Below are 23,634 nucleotides of genomic sequence, written 5' to 3' on the forward strand. Positions count from 1 at the left end.
AAAAACAATAACCAGTTCTTGGCTCTTCCCTTTGAACTGGCACGTTCACCAAAGTGATGGTGGTGATGGCTGCCCACCTGTGCAAGATGGGCTTACAGGTTCATTAATACCTGGATTACTGGTTAATCAGAGCTGTCATTCACCGAAGGAGAACGAGTGGTAGCTCATGGTCTGAGTTCTGCAGAAACTAGGTTTGATAGTAAATTTCCAAAAGAGCCAGCTGGCTCCATGTCTATCTTCCAGAGGCATGCAGACAGAAGATTTACACTCAGATAATGCTTGGCTAGCAAGTTCATTATCTACAAGTGTTAGGTTCCATGGTTTCCTGAGCAAAAGTTCACATTCCAGAACATTTTGTAATCCTCGCTGGTTTCTTCAATCAGACTCCCTGCAGGTTCTCCTGCCATGGACTCTGGAAGCCCAGGCCAGTATGGACTGGTGGCTCTGTTCTCAGTTGTTAGCCAAGGGCATACACCTTCATATAGCTTTCTGGGTAATTGTGACAATAGATGCCAGCCTGTTCGGCTGGGGGGGAGGGGGGAGGTACAGTGCAACTGTCATCTAATTCAGGGACGTTGGTTCTCACCCAAAGAAAGTGGTCAATAACCAGGCTGGAACTTCATGTTATTTGTCTGGCTTTGCAGAAACTGAAGAAGATTCTTGAAGGCCAAGTGGTCTGAATCTTCTCAGGCAGTGCTACTGTAGTAGCATATGTCAATTGCAAGGGGGGCATCAAGAGTACCCAGCTGGGTCTAGAAGCCCACTTGCTGTTCAGGTGGGTAACGCTTCATCTTCAGGCATTCTCAGCAGTACATGTAGTGGGGGTGAACAATGTCCAAGCCGATTTCCTCAGCAGGCATCAAGAAAAGGTGTCATTCTCATGACTCCAGATTGGCCACCCAGATTATTGTATGCAGATCTAGTTTGTCTTCAAACAGATCTCAGTCTCAAAATATAGGTGCTGCCGGACCTCCTGTCTCAAGGATTAGTGGTCATAGATGATCCAGTCCGCTTTGCTCTTATGGCATGGCTCTTGAGGGCAAGGCCTTAGCACATGAGGGATATTCAGAGGTAGTCATTGCTATTCTGCTTAGGTATAAAAAGCCAATGACAGTCTCTGCCTATACTAAGGCTTGGAAAACTTTCCAGCAGTGCTGCATCAAGGAAAAGGAGGAGCCTTTCTCTGCTTCAGTCTTGGTGGTGTTAGCCTTCCGGCTGGCCTTGACAAGAGACTCACAGTGGCGTCCCTTAGAGCAGTGTTTCTCAACTTCTTCAAGCCAAGTACCCCCTAAGTCTAACAAATATCAACTGAGTATCCCCCTACCTAAGCTCCGCCCCTGACCCCACCCCACCCCATAATAATAATACTAATTGTAATGCAATTTCTTCCATTCATTTTTCATATAATCACAATATAATCTTTTTAACAATGCGTAATGGTAACCACAAAATTAAAAAACATAAAGCACACTGTACGCAGAGAAAATGTTATTTATCATTTATATTGGGGGGGGGGGTGTTTCAAAGAGGTCAAGGCAGACGACTTTAAAATATGCAATGTCACCTCAGGAACAGCTACAAAAAAATAGACAAATATAGTGTAAAATATAGACAGCAGATATAAATTCTCAAAACTGACACATTTCGATCCCTAAATTGAAAATAAAATAATTTTCCCTACCTTTGTTGTCTGGTGATTTTATTAGTCTCTGGTTGCACTTCCTTCTGACTGTGCATCCAACATTTCTTTCTTTCTGCCTCCTGCACACTTCCTCACCTCCAGATTGCATTCCCTTCCCCAACCAACATCTCTCTCTGTCCCTCCATGAGTCTAGCTTTTCTTCCTCTCTCCTCCACCCCTTTTGACAACATGGCTCCCCTCTCTCTCACTGTCCATCTGTCTTTCTGTCATTCCCTGCTGCAAAAGGAGTGGGGAAAGAGAGAGAGATCCAGAGTGCATCTCTCCCACCCCCTCTACTGCCACATCCAACATTTCTCCCTCTCTCATCCCCTGGATCATGTGCAACATCTTTCACCACTGCCCAACATTTCTCCTTCTATCACCCTTCTCCAGCACATGCCACATCTTGCCCTCCATTCCCTCTACCACTATGTACAACATTTTTCCCCCTTGCATCCCTTTCAATCTGTCCCACTGTTCCCTTTCCATGACCATATCCAACATTTCTCCCTCTCAACCTTCTCTTCCCCATGCATGTCTACCTCATTCTTCTCTCTCTATGTCCAACAATTTTCCTCTTTCTTCCTTTCCCCATGTGCACCATCTATTTCCCTCTCACTCACACACTCATACCCAACAATTCTCCCTTTCTATTCCCTCCCTCCCTTCTGTGGCCCAAGTTTATGCCCCTCCCTTCCTCTATCCACATGCATCTTTTCCCCCTCTTCATTTTCCCTTCCAGCCATGTGCATCTCCTCTCTCTATTTCTTCCATTCCACTTTATCCATGTGCACCTCTTTTCTCTCTTCTTTTCCTCTTCATCCAAGTGCATATCTTCATTTCTCTTCAGTTCCCCTTCCCTCCCTCTCCTCCATCCATGTGCATTTCCTTCTCTTTCTTCTCTTCCTCTCCATCTCATAAGATATCCCTTCTCCTCTATCCATGTCCAGCATTTCTCATAACAAAACATAACATCGTGCTTATAGACCGTGTAACCAGAAGTTCAATGTGGTTAATAAAACATTAACAATAAGATAGCATAAGAAACGCCAAAAATTATTTAGTCAAATACTTTGAAAAAGATAAGTTCTTAAATGTTTGTAAAAACAAGCCCTAAGTAACAGCGGTCAAAATTCTTTATCATAGAGAGCTGCCTGGAATGCTAATGTATGATCGAAATATTTTTTACTTTTACAACCTTGAAATGATTGAAAGATGAACAGGGCATGAGATTTTCTACAGTATTTGTGAAATGCTATGAGAAATCTATCAAATATATAAATAGGAGAAGTGCCACTCGCGACCTTATAACAAAGACAATACAACTTAAACAGTACATGAGCCTCCATTGGCAGCCAGTGCAATTCACGGTAAAATGGAGTAACATGATCATACTTCTTCAAACCATAAATCATTTTTACTGCCGTATTCTAAATTAATCTAAGTATAGCCAGCTCTTTCTTAGTACATGTTAAATAAACTATATTACAGTAATCAAGAAGACTCAATAGTAATGATTGAACTAGAAGTTTAAAAGCAGAAAACTCAATATATGGTTTTATGGTCCGGAGCTTCCATAAAGTATGATAACCCTTTTGTACCACGGAATCTACCTGGTTTTTTTCATAGTCAAATGTTGGTCAATAACGACTCCCAATATTTTTTATTTATTTATTTATAAGTTTTCAAAATACAATTCAAGATTAGACTTGTACAGAAAGCAATTTAAGTCAAGAAAATCTAAAAAGAAAACGCATCAAAGTACGCAGTTTAGTTTAAATCAGCTGAAGTCCACAAAAGATCCAAAAATGTAATATATAAACGGAAATTTAAGAAAAGCTAACATAGGAAGCGTGATGCAAGTTGACTAAAATATGGGCGAGGGATACATTCTGTAGCCCTCATTTATTTTCCCTCTCGAGTCAGGATAAGGAGAGGAATGCCGTCAGCTGAAAAGACTCAAAGAAAACATATTTTTGAGAATTATACACTTGCAAGGGTAACAAAGATAAAAGACGGCTCCAAGAGCTATAATTCCTGGGTTTAGTATAAGAAATTATTTTCTATGCCTTTGTGTATCCCTAGCCAAGCCAAGAAACATTTGTATCTTAAAGCCTAAAAATTATTTTGCTCTATTTTTAAAGAAAAGTCTCAAAAGCCAATTTTTATCCAGCGTTAGGGCTAAAGTCACCACCAATGTTGCAGAAATCGCCATTTCTCTGTCCAGTAAAGCTGGTACATTTATTGGTTCTTGACTATTTCCCTGTTGCTGGTTCTGATTTTTGTTTGGTAGATAGTAAACCTGCGTAAATGGAGGTATTGAGTCTTCAGGCACTTCCAATATTTCCATTAAATAGTTTTAACATTTCAAGAGGGGTAGTTGTTGTAATTCGAGGAAAATTGATCAGTCTAAGATTATTACGCCGTGAAAATTTTTTAAATGTCTCTATCTTCCTTCTTAAGTTCACATTATCTTTCATTAGTGTATTTTGACGTTGTTTAGAAGATTTTAATTCATTTTTAATGCTCTCTAAAGATGTCTTAGAGTCACCTATATCCTGTTTTATCTGAATAATTTCCTTTTCTTGCTCTTTTATTTTCCCATCCATATCCCAATATTTTAATCGTTGGGTGGATTGTATATAAAGTTGAGTCTATAGTAATTGATGTTAGATGTTAAAAGAGTGCTTCTTTGATAGCCTGAACTCGTTGCTGACCTCAAGATATCTGACCATCTTTTCGTGGTTACAAATTCAGTTAGACGTGGTGTGCCCGCTTCCAAGGCCATGATTTCCAGATGGATCTGTAGGGCCATTTCGTCAACATAAGGACACATTTGACTAGAAGCATGGCTTCGTTGTGGGCAGAAGATCGGGCCGTCTCCCCTGAGGAGATTTGTAAGGCAACAATTTGGTCCACTCTGCATACATTTTCCAAGTTTTATAGAGTAGATGTAGTGGCAAGGGAGGACTCCGCCCTTGAGTCCTCAGTGTTATGAGCTGGCACAGTTGTCCTGCCCTAGATTTCTTGGACTGCTTTTGTACATCCTATCCATCCAGAATGACTCACCTATTGCAATAGAAAAAGAGATTAGGTTATTTTCTAGTAGATGTGTCATTCTGAACCCCCACCCTGTCATTTATTTCCTGCGCCTGCCTAATATCTCACTCAGAATGTTCGTATCCAAACCTGTTAGTTGGATGCTAGTCAGACCTTAAGGGTATGAAGAATGATCTATTGCTAGGACACTTTGGAGTATTATTTGAGCTCCATTAATGTTTCTGTTTGGCATGATTTTTTGTTGTTTTATTTAAGAATTGATTGATTGAATGAATAAATAAATAACATGTTTGTTATAATTTCAGAGCAGAGCAGACTTGTTCTTTGGGGAGCTTCCCCCTACCCCTCCTTCACAGGTGTTTCTAGAAAGGGCTTTTGCCTGCTTTGGAACATAACTGAAGGGAGCAGCAGAGCCCTCTGGTGAAGTAGGAGGGATTAAAAAAACAGAGTGGATTCCTTCTGCATGGCTCGCAGGCACTGGGATATTACCCATCTGTCCAGAATGGCACACTTATCTACTAGAAAAGATATTAGCAATGTAAGAGCCTATTCTCATTTTAGAAGGATCAAATTGTACTTTTTTATTTGTATTTGAATTTAAAAAGAGATCATAAACATTTAATTTGGGTAAGTACAATTCTTGGTTTATCGTTTGGCTCATACTGTAGAATTGCAATTTTGCCTATTAATAAAATGGGGGAGCACTGTGAAAATCTTTCTTATCCATTCCAGACAAATGAGTTATGTCCTACCAGGGGAGAGAACCAGAGAAAAAAGTTCAAAACTTACTTCACTTCCCCTTTAGGGGGCTAGTGCTGCCTTTTGTTCTTGAGTATTTCTGCTTCTCCAGCAGATGGTACTGGGCTGTGGTCTAGTGCACCAGATTTGAAAGACCCCCATGGCCTCTGGGTGATCCTTCTCTGAGGAAAATGATCCTGGTCAGTCTGCCAGGGTGGTAGTGTGTGGGCTGATCCCTGATAGAGCAAGATCCCAGGTTCCTGAGGCAACAGTCTACAGGTTAATTCCACTTTATGAGCAGGCTCCTAGGATATAATCTTTGTGCTAATTTCCATGGTAAGTGTTCTTGGAGGCCCCCTAATGTTTGGTTGAGCAGGCTCACAAGCCTCACCTTTTGGTGTTTTTGGTTGAGGTGGTACTGGTTTGTCCCCAGGGCCTGGGCCTTTGATTGCAGAGGCTCCCTGAACTTAATTGTCAACTGTTTCTAGTAAAGCAACTACTGGTAAGTGCATTCCCAGGGGTTCAGCATTTGGCTGCTCTTTTCTAGAACAAATACTGGTAAATTTAATCTTATATCTCTGGCCTCTGTCTAGGCATGTTCCCGGGGTTTGACTCTGGCTGTCTCTGGTAGAGCAGGTGCTGGTAATAATGTTTCCATGCTCTGGCGTCTGGTTGAGAAGGCTTCCAGGATTTGGTTGTTGGCTGCCTCTGTAGAGCAGGTGCTGGTATGTGTATTTTTGGCGGTTTCAGTCTCCTGTTGATCAGGCTCCAGAGTTTGGCTTTAGGCTGCCTTGGCTCCTAGGCCTCTGTCATTCGGTTGAACAGGCTCCCAGGATTTGACTCCCAGTACCTCTGGTAGAACAGATGGTAAATATGTTTCCAAGACTCCAGTCTCCAGTTGACCACACTTTTAAGGTTCAGCTTTAGGCTTGGTAGAGCAGGGACTGAAAAGTATGTTTTTAGCTTCCTCTGGTAGACTAAGTGCTGGTATGTGTTCTCCTAGGACAGGGGTCTGCAACCTTTAAGACATAAAGAGCCACTTGGACCCGTTTTCGAAAAGAAAAAAAAAACTTGGAGCCGCAAAACCATTATAAAACAAATCTAACACTGCATATATTGTTTCTTATCTTAATGCTATATACAGGATCACTAAATTGAAAATAAAATCATTTTTCCTACCTTTGCTATTTGGTGATTTCATGAGTCTCTGGTTGCACTTTCTTCTTCTGACTGTGCATCCAATCTTTCTTCCTTTCTTCCAGCCTCCTGTATGTTTCCTCTCCTCCAGACCTCATTCTCTCCCCCAACTTTTTCTTTGTCTCCCTGTTCCCCCTTCTTTCTGTCTCCGTGCCGTCCCCCAAGCCACTCGGTTTGCTGCCACCGCAATCGGGGAACAGCCCCCAAGCCACCACCGTCCCAAGCTTTCCCTGCAGAAGTGTTGCGCTGACCAGCATTCCGCTCCCTGACGTCAATTCTGACGTAGGAGAGGAAGTTCCGGGCCAACAAGGCATTTCTCCTCATTCCATCCAGCCTGAGCCCCATCTCTCCTTGATCCAGCATTTCCCTTCTGTGTCTGTCAGAATTACCATTCCACCTATTTTCCAGCATCACCCTTCTTTGTGTCCATCTCACCTATATCCCTATCTCATCATTTTTTCAGAATCTTCATTTGTCTCTGTCCTTGTCTTTACCCCATGTTCACCATTTGCCCTTTCAATGTCTTTATCTCCCCCCCCCCCCATTTTTTCAGCATTACTTCTATGTCTCTATTTCACCTCCTCTTCATGTCCCCTCTGTATCTCTATCCTTATTCAGTAGGTCCTGCTTACTCTTTCTCTTCTTTGTGTCACTATCTCCATTTTCAGCTTTCCCCCCTTTTCCTTTGTTACTGCACCCTGTAGCCAGAATCTTTCCACCCTCCCTCCACTCCGGCCCAGCCCAGTATGAAATATTTCATTTTGTTTCCTCCCCTCTCTCTTTCTCTCTCTCTTCTCCTCCCTCACCCACGAGTCCTGCATCTGGCCCTCTCCCTTCTACCTGCACCTGGCAACACCCCCCTGCTCCGCCGCTCTCTTCAGCAACTCGTCAGCAGCGGTGATCAAGACAAGCTGCTGACATCGAGGCCTTCCCTCTACGAGTCCCGCCTTTGTGAAAAAAGGAAGTTGAAACAAGCGGGACTCGCAGAGGGTAGGCCCCGACGTCAGAAGCTGCTGCTGAGTTGCCGAAGAGAGCCGCGGAGCAGGGGATGTGGCCGGAAGCAGGTAGAAGGGAGAGGGAGATAGGAAGGCTGTAGATCTCCGGAGCATGACACCGACCCCGGCCAGGATGATTTCTTTTTCAGGCGTCGCGGCGGGAAATAGCCATGCTGAGCAGTGAGCTCAGCACTACACAGATGAAAGCCTTGCTTGCTGATTGGTCCGGCGGCACGGCGGGGCGGGGCCGCCGGACCAATCAGCAAGCAAGGCTTTCATCTGTGTATGTGCTGAGCTCACTGCTCAGCATGGCTATTTCCCGCCGCGACGCCGGACTTGTAACTGCATGCCTGCGTGACACACTACCGGAGCCGCAGCAAAGGTGGAAAAGAGCCGCAGGTTGCCGACCCCCGTCCTAGGACTTATGTCTATGGTGACCCACTGAGCAGAGAAGACTGGATCAACAGAGTCTATTTCTACCAGCCCCCCTCCCCTTGTATACAAAAGAAAGATTTTGAAATCTAGAAGATTAATAGTCCATATAAACAAAGTAGGATAATTGCAAAAAGAATCAAACAGCTTCATTAGACTGACAATCCATATACTCCTTTGAACTGCATTATTCAACCCAAATGTCAACAGCACTCATGATTCTTCACAGAATGGATATTCATTACTTCCCATGATGCCTTTATCTTCCTCAGTGCTACTATATAGATCTTATCTTCATTGTCAGTTGGTGTAGTATTTCCAGGCAAGAGTTAAGCCCAATGTGTTATCTCATCTCTCTCCCCTGGCAACAATTCTGTGCACAAACTCTGCAAACTCCTTTGGTGTTTGCTCAGGCTCTCCTTTGTGACTATGTTCCTTAGTGCTTTGAATTCTCCTTTTTTTGCAACAGATTAGTGGAGAAGACCTTGGGTGGGTTGGTACCATATTGTTTGTTAGTTTAAGGTAGTATAACTCACCAGCTCTACTACTTTCAGCTTTCACCTCCTTTTCTCAATAAGAAATGTCTTATGGCAGTAGCTTTACTCTCTTATTCCCTTTCTGACCCAAAGTCAGGATCAGGTTTCCCAGTGACCAAATCCCTTTTCCTTCCATGCACCCTATGACTCCAGAGACAGCTATGGATCAGCCAGGCATCCCCTGATCAGTCTGTTTGGAGAAAACACATCAAGCCACCAATATGCACCAGTGGACAGCTGAGGACCAGACTGGCAACCTTTGTGCTTTTCTCTTCTCCCACTTAGCCTGTCTCATGTATTTCTACATGCTCCTTACAAGACCACCTCCAGGGAGGAAGAGGCAAGGCTCCTTTCTTAACACAGTTTGAAACTTCCCTCCAAAATCTCAAGATTTAATTCAATTGAATCATTTTCTTAGACTAGATTTTTATTTATTCAGATTTGATTGGCACCTTTCTGGAGCAAGAGCTCAGAAATATGATCTTGCAACTGCAAGGAAAGCAAATTTTTTTGCAGCCTGCTACAGTACTACATAGATATTAACCCCCTCTTTTACGAAACCTCGCTAGCGGTTTCTAGCGCAGAGAGCAATGCTGAATGGCCTGCACTGCTCCTGATGCTCATTGAGTTCCTATGAGCGTCGGGAGCAGTGCAGGCCATTCAGCACAGCGCCCCGCACTAGAAACTGCTAGCGCGGTTTTGTAGAAGAGGGGGATAAGTGCATTTGTCATATTTGCAAATAAATCTTAATATGCCCACTTTAACTCCGTAAGTGGCAGTATGCGGTAAATACCATGTGTTAACTGAAGTGTGCAGTCCACACCCAATTTCTGCTCATAACTGTCCAGTTCCCTCCTCCTAACATAGCATGTACTGCCATGTCATTGTGGTAAGATATTGTATTAATTTGTTTATTAACTGCTTAATGTACTTTTACTAAAAGAATCCCTAAGAAAACTGCTGATACAGATCCAGCTGATTAAGAACATAAGAATAGCATACTGGGTCAGATCAGTGGTCCATCTAGTCCAGTATCCCATCTTCATAGTGGACAATCCAGGTCACAAGTACCTGGCAAAAACCCAAATAGTAACAACATTGAAATAAAAATGGCTGCTGATAATATTTATGGAGGCTGAAAAAGCTCTTGTGTCTTGTGGCTCTGCTTAACAAGTTCTAATCTTTCCAAGAAAAGCTTTAAATATGCAATACACTCTCTGGAATGTGAAAGAAGTGATGAGGAAAGATTACTTTCATGGTAGTCTACTACTGGGTTTATTTAAGGACAAATGATACCTATCATTTTCTTAAGTTTCATTTAGAACTTAGTTCACCCAAAATCCTTTTGGCCTTTTAGAGTAAATAAAAGAAAAAAATTCCAAATATCAACTGTTAAAGCTGTTATTCAAGATAAATTTGGCATGAAAGAAAATATTCATCACAGCATGAAAAAAGCTATTCATTGTGCATAGGAAGGAGATCCACAATGGATAGCCTATGAATGCCCTGTTTTACCTCCCCTGATTTAGAGAATGACACGGTGGCTGTTACCTGCGGCTAGTCGCGGGTAGCCACAGGTAACCCACCGAAACGGTGAGGGGGGAAAAAGTGCTCACTGCAGGTATGGGGACAAGGCCATCCACCGCCCCGTGGAGCGGTGAATGGCCTTGTCCCCGCAGTTAAGGGAAAGAACACGCATGGCCACCAATTGCGCGCGGCCCCCTCCCTCCTTTCTACCTACCTGAATTTATCTATCTCCTTCCTCCTTACCTTTGCGGCACGTTTTGAGTAACTTTATCAAAGCCTTTGAAGCTGCAAGCAGTAGCATGCGTGTGTGGGTGGAAGCTTCTCCTCTGATGCAACTTCCGATTGCGTCAGAAGAGAAGCTTCTGCCCACACACGCACGCTACTGTTTGCAGGTTCCGATGGCTTTGTGAAAGTTACTCAAAACACGCCGCGAAGGTAAAGGGGAGGGAGGGAGATAGATAAATTTGGGTAGATAGGAAGGAGGGAGGGGGCTGGGCGAGGGGTGCCGAAGGGCTGTGAGGTGGCGAGAGGGAAGTGTGGTGGGATGCTGAAAGGACATGGAGAAGACGCTGAAAGGAGATGGGAAAGACAGAGTGGGGAGAAGACGCTGAAAGGACATGGGGAAGACAGAATAGGGAGAAGACACAGAGTGGGGTAGAAGACGCTGAAGGGAATGGGGAAGAGAGAGTGGGGAGAAGGGAAGAAGACAGAGATGCCAGATTATGGGGGAGCGGAGGGAAGAAGATGGGTGCCAGACCAATTGGGGGGGGGGGGTAAAGGGAGAGGCACAGTAACAGAGCAAATGGAAGACGCAGAGAGAAAACAGACAGTGGATGAAAGGAATTGAATGAGAAGATGAGGGAAGCAGAAACCAGACAACAAAGGTAGAAAAAAAATTTCTGTTTCTTTCTTTTCTTTTTTTTTTTTTTTTTTTTTGCTTTAGGATAAAGTAGTACTGTTATATTAGTTGTGTTTATAAAAATTTATAAACAAAACCCTGCCAGCTGAACATCTCTTTCTCTAGTTCAGCAGCCAGAACTTTGATTTATAAGGAAGGAATAAGCTAAATATTGCAGTACTGAGGCTTGTATGAATGCTGCGGGGATGGGGATGGGGACGGAGACAGTAGTTGCGGGGACGGGGCGGTGGCAGGGGCAGTGGTCACGAGTACGGGGACAGATTTTTTTCCCCGTGTCATTCTCTACCCTGATCCACAAACACTAATTTCTTCCATATACGTAGATGCTTTTCATACTTCTTCAGAAAATTTCATGCATTTAAAATATGTACAGTATTTCTGCAACAAGCTGGCTGAAGTCCAACATTGAGTACTACTTTAGCCTGTCAGCTTCTCTTATCACTTTTGAGGCAGTTTTGCTCTTTGCTTTTCATAAAATAATTTAATTCACTGAGAAAATAGAAAAATGTTCGGGAAGCTTTTTAGCTGTACCAGATAAAAATCATACAAACATTTTATAAAAATAAATCTTCTCTTTTCAAACACTGCTTGAATGAAAGTACCTGGGGGGGGGGGGGGGAAGGAAGGAAGGAAGAAAGAATGCAATGAGAGAGAAAAGGAAAGGAGAGACAATGTTAGGTTGAAGGTGGAGAATATTGAGGCCCCAATGCTCTAAGCTTACCGTTCCTTTAACTATCAACACAAAACCAGACCTAACCAGTTTAGCGTCAAAATATTTCATCTATTGATGCACAAATTGGCTAATCGTTGTCTTTTCCATGCTTTGTAGCAGCCTCTGAAAATCATTTAGAAATGTATTGAAATGAGCTCATCAATTGAGCACTCCGGGCATTGCCCAGACATTGTCTGATGATGCGCAAAATGAAGCGCTGGCCTTTAAAAACTCCAAATTTAACGTCAGGTCTGGTGGTGCTGGTAGCGTTGATATGCATGTGTCCAAGGTGTATCTTATGCGCATTTGTTAAAATTCAAAAACAAAAAATATGGGGTAAGGGCACCATGTCCCGCCAAAGTAGTGTAGAAAAAAGTATACATACAGTATCTTATATTTTTACATTTGTATGGCTTGTTTGTAGGTAGTTCTCTGCCCCAGCTTCTATTCCTTTTCCAGACCCTTCCGATTTGGGTAGATAAAAAGGAGCTTGGGGCCCTGCGACAGCGACTTTTTGCTTTTGTGTGGGCCTGTAAGCACCCACGGATTAGTGGGAGCGTGCCTACGTAAACAGTTTGGTGGCTTGGCAGTACCATCCCTTTTGAAATATTATCAAGCAGCCCAGCTGAGGGTGCTTCTGGAACGGCAGGTTCAAACTTGGCAAACCCTGGGTGGATATAGAATAGGGTGGGGATGATTTGATTTCTTTACTTCATCTGCCATGGCTCCTGGAAGTATATGGGGGGTCTTGAAGCTGTGGAGACCGCCATGGGGGTCTGATGCTCGATGGAGCAACTGGCCCTGTGGGGACGGCAACATTCTTGTAGGAACTTCGGAGGTTGGTTTGTGTGGGGCAATTTATTTATCTCAAGGGGAGGGTTGTGTGATCCTTTGGAGACCTCCAGGAGAGGTATGGTTTGGAACCTAGATATTTGTTTCCATATCTCCAAGCAAAGGACTATATTCAGCGGACTGGGATTCTGGGTGAGCTCCTGTGTGTGTGTGTGGGGGGGGGGGGACTGAATTTGAACATGATTTCTGCTATATATGCCTACCTCAATTGCAGATCCGAAGTCTCCATGAAATACATATTAGCGTTGGAAGCAGATTTAGGCAGAATATAACTCCCAGAGGAATGACCTGGAACATGACATGGAAGCAAACTGCCACCCTGAGCTTAGCCACTGTAATGGTAGAAAATGGGTACAAAACACTGCTGCGCTGGTATTACACACCTATTCTCCTAGTCAAACTCTCTGGAGGGGGGATAGGAAGTGTTGGCGTGACTGTGGGTTACCGGGTACTTATTTGCATATGTGGTGGGAATGTGGAATGGCTCGGGGGTACTGGATCTCAGTATTCCGAGCCCTGCTGTCATCTATTCTGCACAGGGATCTTGAGCCCTCCCTTGGGTTAGTCTTTCTGCATCATTATGATAATGACTGGGAGGAGGGGGAAATTCACTTCACCCCTGTTCCTGATGGCAGCTCGCTTGGTGCTGGCAGCCAGTTGGAAACAGTCTACTGCTCCAGAGATGCAATTAGTGCTGACTAAACTGGGCGACTGGTACTCTCAGTATAGGATGATGGCCTTGAAGTATCATAGGATGGGGAGTTTCATTAGTAAATGGTAATGCTATGAAGAGTGTACCATGCCTGTACCGTGAGGGCGATGTATGTTGTATGTGGGTTCTTGTGGGGGGAGGGAGTTAGTGTTGCTGGTTGCTTTCTGTACCATAATGGACATTTTGTGTATGATGCTTTTCAGTTCTATGGTTCTTTTGTTTCTCGATTTTATGGATGCGTCGATCTGTATAATGTGTCTTGGCAACAAATAAAAGGCTCCTTTTACTAAAGTGCGCTAGCATTTTTAGCGCACGCAGCAGATTAGCGCGCATTAACCCTGTGCTAAGTGACTAGAACTAATGCCAGCTCAATGCTGGTGTTAGCATCTAGCACATTGTAGCATCTAGCGGCATTGTAGCGTGCGCTATTCCACGTGTTAATACCCTAACCCAGCTTAGTAAAAGGAGCCCAAAAGCTATAAGTTATACTGTATCACTATAAAATAGGAATGGTAATATAATTTTGATTTTTATTAGGTAGAGCAATATTTTTCATGTGTTGGATTTAGGCTCTGTAAAGTTGAAAAATTACTCTTGACCCCTCAGCTATTACTTAAATTGCTCCATTGTGTATGACATACAGATCTTGCATGCATTGAATAGAATTTATACATTAAACACTTGAAGGAATCTCTCAGCACTTCTGCAGTAACCTTCTCTGATGTTGTTTTTTTCAGGTTGACCCCCTGTTTACAGTGCCTGCTCCTCCACCACCAATTCCCAGCAACATTACGCCTCAGATCCTGCCTTCTTACTTTTCCCCATCTTCATCTAATATCGCAGCACCAGTAGAGCAGCTTTTGGTACGGACACGTTCAGTAGGCATAAATACTTGTGAGGTTGGAGTAATAACGGAACCTGAATGCCTTGGACCCTGTGAGCCTGGAACCAGTGTGAACTTGGAAGGAATTGTGTGGCATGAAACTGAAGAAGGTATGTTTTGATTTCTTCTCTATTTCATATTTCTGTGTTGACAGATGATGTGATCAGGTAATGGAGCCATGAGAAATTATTCATGAATGGCAATAGTATATTGACAAGCTTATAATGAATTTAAAATGTGCTATGACTCTAGTGGCTTGTTAAAGTGTAGTACCCATTTGCCTTGCAGTTTAGAAACTGTGGTCTTTTTGTATACTTTGCTGTTTTTGCTTTTTGTTATAGGAATGGCAACATCTTCACCTTCAAAATGGATCTTGGTATCTGCACTAAACATATGCTGTATATACTCGAATATAAACTGGTATGAATATAAACCTTTTTTTCTCTAAAAAAGGAGGGAAAAAGGTTAACTGGAAAATAAACCGGTGTGTGTGTTAATAATCAAATGCAGTGCCCTGCCAGGCTTTGTACCCCTCTCCCCTCATTCCTCCCCTGCCAGTCTCTGCCCCTGCCTCACTCCCTCCCCTATTGGTCTCTGTATCCAGCCCCCTCCTCCTGCCCTGCCAGGTTCTGTACCCTGCCCCCCTCCCTTCCGATGCCATACAGGTCTCCACCGGGCTTTTACCATAAGTCCTGGTGGATCAGGCAGGAGGGATCTTTCCTGTCTCCTGCCCCAGTCCACTTTAACGGCAGTCAATCAGTTAGCGGCTCTGCATAGGCAGGAATAAAAAGAGTGAAAAAATTAAGGGCCTGTGGAGGTTTGTACAGATATTTAGTGGCACTATCTAGCTAGTACTGCTTAATATTCTTAGATAGCCATGGACTACTGTTGAAAGGGAAATATCTGGATAACTTCATCAGTTATCCAGATATTTCTGTTTGCTGTGACTATCCAGGGATATTCAGCAGTATTATTTGGGTAGTTCCATTGAATATCCATTCAAACCCCCTTAGCTTGATTTGTATGCATAGCTAAGGCAGTTATACAGCTGGAAGTGATTCTCAGTCTTCTATCCATATACCGTATATACTCAAATATAGGACGAGATTTTTGGGCCAAAAAATGGCCTAAAATGGAGGTCTTGTCCTATATTTGAGTCATCACCCAGTGACCACCCGACACCCTCCTGAACTTGCTGCAGGCCTGCCATTAGGCCGGGACAGGAGGGATACCTCCCGTTGCGGCCGATGCTAACAATTTTTTACCCTCCCTCCATTGCGTACCTTTTCCCTGGTGGTCCAGCAGTATATCCTGCGCTGAGCCCCTCCTGTCGATCTCATGGCCAGCAGCTAGCAGTGCTTCCGGGCCGGCACCAGGAGCAAACTTTTAGAATTCCCGCCTGGCCCTGCGCTGCTCCCTGAAAAGCTGCCACCAGTTCTCAAGGCTCTCGCGGCAGCCATTCAGGACGCGGCGCAGGGCAAGACAAGAGCTCGAAAAGCTCACTTCTGCGTGCCGGCCCGGGTGCGCCACTGGCTGCTGGCCGCGAGATCGGCAGGAGGAGTTCAGTGCGGGATACACCTCTAGACCACCAGGGAAAAAGTATGCAATGGAGGGAGGGAGGAGGGGGGTAATTGTTAGTATTGGCCGAGTCGGGAGGATCCTGTCTCGGCCTACCACTAGACAACTAGAGGGGGAAGAGGGTACAGGGAAGGAAGATGGGACAGGGAGCAGAGCCCAGCAGGGAGTGAGAGGGCTGAGTTCAGAGCCTGGAAAGGAAGGGGGCTGGATGCAGAGCCTGGAAGGGAAGGGAGCTGATTGCAGAGCCTTGCAGGGCAGGAAGGGAGGGGGCTGAATGCAGAGCCTTGCAGGACAGAGAGGGAGGGGGCTGAGTGCAGAACCTGGCAGAGGAGGGAGTGAGGCAGGGGACACTGGGTTCAGATCCTGGCAGGGCATGGCACTTGAATATTAAGCCCCCCTCTTAGATTTGAGTCAACCATTTTTCCTCCTTTTGGGGGGGGGGGAATGGAGGTCTCAAATTATATTCGAATCAACTTATATCCGCATATATACAGTAGCTTTCTGTATAAATTTAGGCCAACTGATTATAATTTTCTAGCACATTGAAAAAAAGGCAGCAGATTTTAACAGTATATTTTGGTGGCATACGGTTTGATTAACTTACAAACTGAAAGCTGCAGAAAAATATGGGGGTGGAAAAGGGGGTGCTTATTATGGACCGAATACACTGCGCGCCCCCACCCCGGTACCTTATTTAGTGGCGGTGGTTCAGCGCGGTCTCCTGAACGGCTGCTTTTGTCTTAGAAGAGTGACGACAGCGCAGGAGCGCGACCTTTGTGCTTCCTGCCTGGTCGTGCCGCTCTGTGATTGCATGGGACCAGGGTGGAAACGCAAAGGTCACGCTCCTGCGTTGTGCATAGCTCTTCTAAGACAAAGGCAGCCGTCCAGGAGACCGTGCTGGACCACCGCCCCTAAAAAATGTACTTGGGCAGCTGCGGGCTACGGGCTTCCCAGCACCAGACCACTAGATGCACTTACATGTAGAGGAGGAAAAACCAAGAAGAAATAATTCTGAACCAATTTTCTTTTTATTCTTGGTTTTTCCTCCTCTATAGGTGGGTGTGTCTTATGGTCAGGCTATGGTCTGAAAAATACAGCAGTAATGGTGTTATAGCTCAAAAATGGGAAACCTAGAGAATTTCCTTGGTATAAGATGGATCCTCATTCTGTTTATTCAATCTTTTTTCTCTTGGTTTGAGTTTGAGATTTTTTTTAAATTTTGCTTTCTGTATTTGATTATAGCAACAACAAAAAAAATCAACTAGTGTGTGTGAAGCACAGGGCTTAGTATAGCTGTACACATGGATTTAGTCATGGCCTCACCAATCTACTACATTTCTTTGAGAGGGTGAACGAACATATGGATAAAAGTGAGCCAGTTGATATTCTGTATTTGGATTTTCAAAAGGCATTTGACAAAGTACCTCATGAAAGACTTCTGAGAAAATTATAGTCATGGGATAGTAGATAATGTCCTATTATGGATTAAGAACTGGTTGAAAGACAGAAAACAGAGTAGGTTTAAATGCTCAATATTTTCAATGGAGAAAGGTAAATAGTGAGGTTCTATCAAAAAAATATATATATACAGGAATAAGAGAGAAGGAATCTTATTCTGTAAAAAATACCTCTCTTTAATATTTCTTTTCTATGTATGCTCTTCTGGAAGAAATAGCGGTGAAAGCTCTTTTCCCACAACTGTGTCTCAAGTATATTATTGATTATTCAAAAGGGGAAGGGGCCTCAGATCCCCATGCGTTGTGAAGTGTGTTAACTGAACAACTGCACTAGAAAGTGAAGATACCTCATTGGCCCCTCTCCCCCTCCTGCCTGATATGAATCGTTCGATGCTGGTTCCCCAGGGGTCTTTGCTGGAACCACTGCTTTATAACATATTTATTAATGACCTAGAGATAGAATTAACTAGTGAGATAATTACATTTCCAATGCAATAGTTTGTACCAAACCTCAGTGGGTATGCATGAAACCACTGGAAAAATTCATGAGAAAGATATGTCTCTCCAATGCTGGAGGTTCCCAGATAATAGGATCAGTTGTAACTGTGATTTCCTTATGCATTTTATCAGAACTGGTAGGATCAGAAAAATACATGATATCTAAAAGAAAAGAACTCCGAAAAGAGCATAGGATGATCTAGGAGTAAATTAATCCACAAGTCAAAAAAAACAGTCAAACCCAGGTAGGGTTTGTCAAGCAGAGAAATTTCAGCATATGCTCTACAAGCCCAATAATAGGCAATCAGGATGATGCATATCCTTCCGCCTGTATTCCTTGGCTATGTAGAGAGGATGAGGGAAGGGATCGGGACCTGAATACTGCCTTTTTAAAGTTATACAACCACAGTCAAAGTGGTTTACATACAAGTATACGGGGTGTTCAACCTCAGTAGGAAAAAAAGGAGTTTTCAAAAAATTTTTGTTTTATTTTTCAATATAGTCCCTTAATAGCTCCACACTTCATCTACTTTTCCTGCAATTACTTTAATCCCTTTAAAAAGAATGCTTCTGTTTGAGCTTCAAACCAGGATGTCACAGCTTCCTTGGTGTCTTCATCATTTGAAAACCGCTGTTCAAGGAGAGATTTCGTCAAAACTTGGAACAGGAAGTAATCTGAGGGAGCCAGTTCAGGACTTGTAGGGTGGATAGTTCAGCTTCTGAAACCCACATTCTTGGATGGGAGCCTGTGATTGTTGTGCATGTGCACTGACGCATTGTTGTGAAGAAGCAGCACGCCTGCTGTGAGTTTTCCTCGTCTTCTCTTCTTGATTGACTCCTTCAAAGCAATTATTGTGTTGGCATAACTCTCCTTGGTTATAGTTGTCTTGTGTTGCATGAACTCCAGAAGCAAAAGTCCTTCATCATCCCAGAAAACAGTTGCCATGACTTTGATTGCAGATTTTTCTGTCATGAACTTTTTTGGTGTAGAAGATGACTTTTGTTTCTGTGATAGACCCAAGTCTCATCTCTAGTTACCAAATGAAAAAAATTAACTTGGTCTTCACTGAGAATCTCCAAATTTACTTGACAGCATTGGAGCCTCTTGGCCTTCTGACATGGCGTCAGCGTTCTTGGAACCCATCTTACACTAACCTTGGACATGCCCAATTTTCATGAATTATTTTCCAAACTGTACCTGCTGAGATGCCCATTTCTTCAGCTGTATGGGAAACCTTAATTTGTCTGTCTGACAAAATTAAATCCTCAACTTTCTTGCATATTTCTTTGGAAGTTGCTTCCACATGCCATCCAGTGTGCAGGGCATCTCAATAGACTTTCTACCCCACTTAAATTGCTTGCTTCAAAATTTTACTTTGTAGGATGAGGGGGCAAACTCACCAAAAACTGCAGTCACACATTCATGGATCTCTTCTGGTTTTTTCCCTTCTTTTGTGAGAAATATTATCACTGAATGGTGCTCCAAATCTAGCAGTTTCTTATTTGATTCACATGAGGACTCTCCTGACATCCTGTCTCTTAGAATGTTAGACCCACACTGAGCCACAACTGTGCATGAGTAACCTTGAGACATGTCAGAACATGCACAGACTTGTTTCAACATGCTTGCTACTTTCCTTCATAGTCACATAGATAAATTATTGAATGCCCCTCATACTTCAAGCATTTTCCCTATCTGTCCCAGTAGACTCGCAATCTATCTAATGTATGTGGGGCATTGGAGGAATAAGTGACTTGCCCAGGGCCGGGGAACTTGCAAATAAAGGCATCCATTCCTTCATCAGAATGGTAATCATATTTTGATTAGGTGACTGAGAGTTCTCAGCATCTGCTGCTCTCTTACAGATAACTAGTGCAGGATCCAGGTAAAAAATAAACGGAGACAGACTGCTTACAAGAACAGCCTTACATAAAAATGGAATGCAATCCTAGCCCTAACCAGGCACTACTTAAATGGAAAGAATGACTGACTAGAAACAAAAATATGCTAAGCCTTAATATTAAGAAAAAAAAAGTAAGATGAAACAAACACCATAGCTGCAGTGACTCATAGCAAGTACATAAGGCTTATTGGTTTCTGGCTAGCTCATCTGTGATGGATCTCTGGGAGGGAGTGTGTGTGCGATGGCCAAGTAGTCAACAGACAGACGCTCCTTGGTTTTCAAATAAACAGGACAGACTATGATATGGTAATTATTAAAATTATTTTAGTAGCTATACCTACAGACTAATACCCCAAGGCAGTGATGATACAGAAACAGGCAGCTTATACAATACAGGAATCCATAGGCAAATCAGACATAAGATAAACCAAATACAGGATGGAATCTTGCCAAAATTTGGAACTCAGGAAACACACAAGCCAGACAAACCAAAGTGATGAACCAGCAGAGGGCAAGTTCAGAAGCAGGTCATAAGTACTCAAGTCCGCCTTGGTCTGGTCCCCATTGGCCAGTTAGAAAGCAGAAACATAACTAGGCAGCATTATGAATGGGCCGGGTGTGACTAGATTCACAGGAGAAAAAACATTTCTTCCTAGAAAACCATTGTCCAGCCACCCATCCTGACCCCAAAACACTCAAGGATTGAACTGAGGACCTTCCGACTAACAGTGCATAATAGGTATTCTAATCTACAAAATACTTTTTACTTTGAGAAGCTAACGCCTGAAGTACAGCAAACTTTGTACTTGGGGATTTTTAAATATATTTTAGAAGTTTGTTCTGTTTTCTTTAGTTTTTGATCTGATGTTCTTCACTATCATGAAACTGATTGCACTATGGTTTAAATAAATGTTTCTCAACTCGGTCCTGGAGTAACCCCTTGCCAGTCAGGTTTTCATGATATCCACAATGAATATGCATGAAAGAGTTGCATATAATAGAGGGTAGTGTATGCAAATAAAATTTATGCATATTCATTGTGGATCTCCTGAAAACCTGACTGGCAAGGGGGTACTCCAGGACCGAGTTGAGAAATATTTATTTAAACCATAGTGCAATCAGTTTCATGATAGTGAAGAGCATCAGATCAAAAACTAAAGAAAACAGAACAAACTTCTAAAATAATATTTTAAAATCATCAAGTACAAAGTTTGCTGTGCTTCAGGTGTTAGCTTCTCAAATTAAAAAGTATTGTGCACTGCTAGTCGGAAGGTCCTCAGTTGAGAAACACTGGTTTAAATAACAAACCGAGCATTAGCAGCGCTGCCAAGTTACCCAGATCCAGGAGGGAGATTTAGTCCAGTATTGTACAATACTGATTTCAATGGGTAGAGTTGGAGACTGTAAATATCGCACTGCTTTAGAATGTATGTTCCAGGAATGGCCAAATAGTCTCCCTCCTGGATCTGGGTAACTTGACAGCTCTGTATTTAGCATCTATTCTCCAGGGAGTTAGCAAGTGCATTTTGTACAGCTTTGTGAAAAGGTTAAGAGCAGCTACATAAAGTGACTCAAGGAACAGGAATGTGAAAATCCCACATTCTAGGCAAAGCTCACAAAGTGAAATAACAGCTTCTTGTTATGCTGTTGCAGTCATTTACAAGACAGTCAGAGTCTCTTTTACATACACATGGGAAAAAAAAAAATTCATTGTTAAAATAAACATGTGGGAGGAGAGAGGGATATAAGAAGATAATTGAGATAACCAACATACTGGTGTGGAATTAGATGAGCACAAAACCGAGGCTCCTGCAGAGCCAAGAGTATGAAGGGATGGAATAGGGTTTTTAGTCCTTGTTTAATCAATAGGAATATGTCCAAAAAGCTTACTAAATCATCAGATTTTCAAAGCACTCTGCTTGAAATACCAATGCCATTGTTGAATGAGGAGCAGAAGATAGTACCAGCATTATACACATCCTCTCAAAGGAAGGAGACTTTTATGTGTGGGATTTTCTGCTCATTTAATTGTACAGGGAAAATGGCATCTTTCACCTTATACAGATTTCATAAATATTCAGGTGTTTGAGTTCTTTCACCTTTGCTTACCCCACTTTTCAGAAATGTTCATTAAAAATGAAAATAACATTTTCATTCTGTGATGAAAAATTGTAGCATTATCCATTTTTCACAAATGTTTTGGCAGAATGTCAAAATCTTAATTTTTACTACTTTTGCTCCAAATAGTTTTGCATACTTCTAATGTTCACACCTTATAAAGAAGCTTCACAAGTTGGAATAACTTATTTTACTTAAAACATGCAGCTGCTTGAAGAGACTCGAGCAGCTACGTCTGGTCTAATTTAACTAATGTGAGGCATTTTAATAATGCAGTTAAAATTGGAGAATTGATAATCTGACACATATTTTTCTTCCTTTTTGTCATACCAGAGCTTTACATTTGCCTGATACTGAAGCTACTACTAAAGCTGACTATATATATTAAACTTATTCAAAACCACTTATGACGTTGTCAGCAGGTTTGTGCTGTTGATGCTTGTTGTGGGGAACTTACCTTTTGGCCATATAAATTGCTGTACAGGCAAAAATCATCTGTAGAAGTCAAGGTTAGAGTTAGGAGAAGTGGTACAGGGCTTATAATTATGTGGAATGTGGCAAAAATCAGCTGGTGTCCTATAACTTTCTACATACAAATAGCAGAAATAACTTTAAATGGATAGGTTTATTGTTTAAAGGTATATCTCGTATGTGCATATTCAGCCATTTCACTTAAACACATATGCTGATTTGGTATACATGTAACTTTAAACCAGTGGTCTTAAACTCGCAGTCCGGGGGTCACATGCGGCCCGCCAGGGACTATTTTGATGCCCTCGGTATGTTTATCATAATCACAAAAGTAAAATAAAAGAGTTTCTTGATCAGAAGTCTCTTTAGCTATAAATGACAGTATTATTAAGACTTAGCCAAAAGGAAAGATTTATAAACTATAAAATTGTCATTTCTTTAATAAGACATTAACTAGTTTTTCTGAGGCCCTCCAAGTACCTACAAATCCAAAATGTGGCCCTGCAAAGGGTTTGAGTTTGAGACCACTGCTTTAAACCTATAACTTATCTATTTAAGTTTTCATTTGGCATCCTGCTGTAAATTACTCTGTGTTAATAGCGGTGAAACAGGCACCGCTATTAAACTATGAATAGAGATGAATTTAAAAGCCAAAAAGCTTGTTTAATATAAATAAAAGTAAAACCTTAGTAAAACTTGAAATATCAAAAGAAGACCCTCTCAAATATTCGTTACTATAGTATATATAAATATATGTATAATTTCTGCATAGGTATGAGCTGTGATTGTACACCACTTTGAACCTATTGGGATTTAGTGGTTTATAAATCCTAGAGATTAGAATAGAATAAAGTGATAATGCCTCCAGAAGTTTCACTGGAGTTGGTTGTTTCACTGAATCATTAAGTAGGCTTTTCCTAATTTCAAACCCTAACTTTTGTTCCGTCTAATCCATGCCACACCTATGAAAAAAGGCAGTCAGTGATCATAAATGACTCACAAAATGTCAAAACCACACACTGTGCTATTGACAGCTAATTTTTAAAGCAGTCTAAATTCATAAATATGTAGACATGAAACTTCTTTAAAACAGTATATAGTAGCTACCAAAACAAAGACCTATCTTGAGATTGTGCTGTATCATATGAGGAAATGAAACGTAAGCTGGCAGTGCTTCTGCTCTGTAGTTTGGAAACACTAACAATACAGTGCAAAGTATTTCCTCCCAAAAACTGGATGGAGGCCTTTGTTTTGCTCAGTTGGTTTCATCATGGGTAAAAGTTATAAACAGCTTATGTGAAATAAAAATAAAAGTTGAGTAACAATTTCAATCCGAAAACTTTCTTAAATTGCTTCAGCTTCAT

The 23,634-nt window shown here is 42.3% G+C and overlaps 1 protein-coding gene across 5 annotated transcripts in view; it reads left to right on the plus strand.

The window, feature by feature from the left end:
* Positions 1-23,634, plus strand: part of ZNF608 (zinc finger protein 608) — a 195,642-nt gene that overhangs the window by 76,869 nt on the left and 95,139 nt on the right. For all 5 annotated transcript variants that reach the window (XM_033928994.1, XM_033928993.1, XM_033928992.1 and 2 more), the window contains one exon: positions 14,099-14,354. In XM_033928994.1, the coding sequence (XP_033784885.1) occupies positions 14,099-14,354 (256 nt within the window). The remainder of the gene's footprint in view (positions 1-14,098; positions 14,355-23,634) is intronic.

The sequence above is a fragment of the Geotrypetes seraphini genome, chromosome 1 (genome assembly GCF_902459505.1).
Source record: "Geotrypetes seraphini chromosome 1, aGeoSer1.1, whole genome shotgun sequence".
NCBI lineage: Eukaryota > Metazoa > Chordata > Amphibia > Gymnophiona > Dermophiidae > Geotrypetes > Geotrypetes seraphini.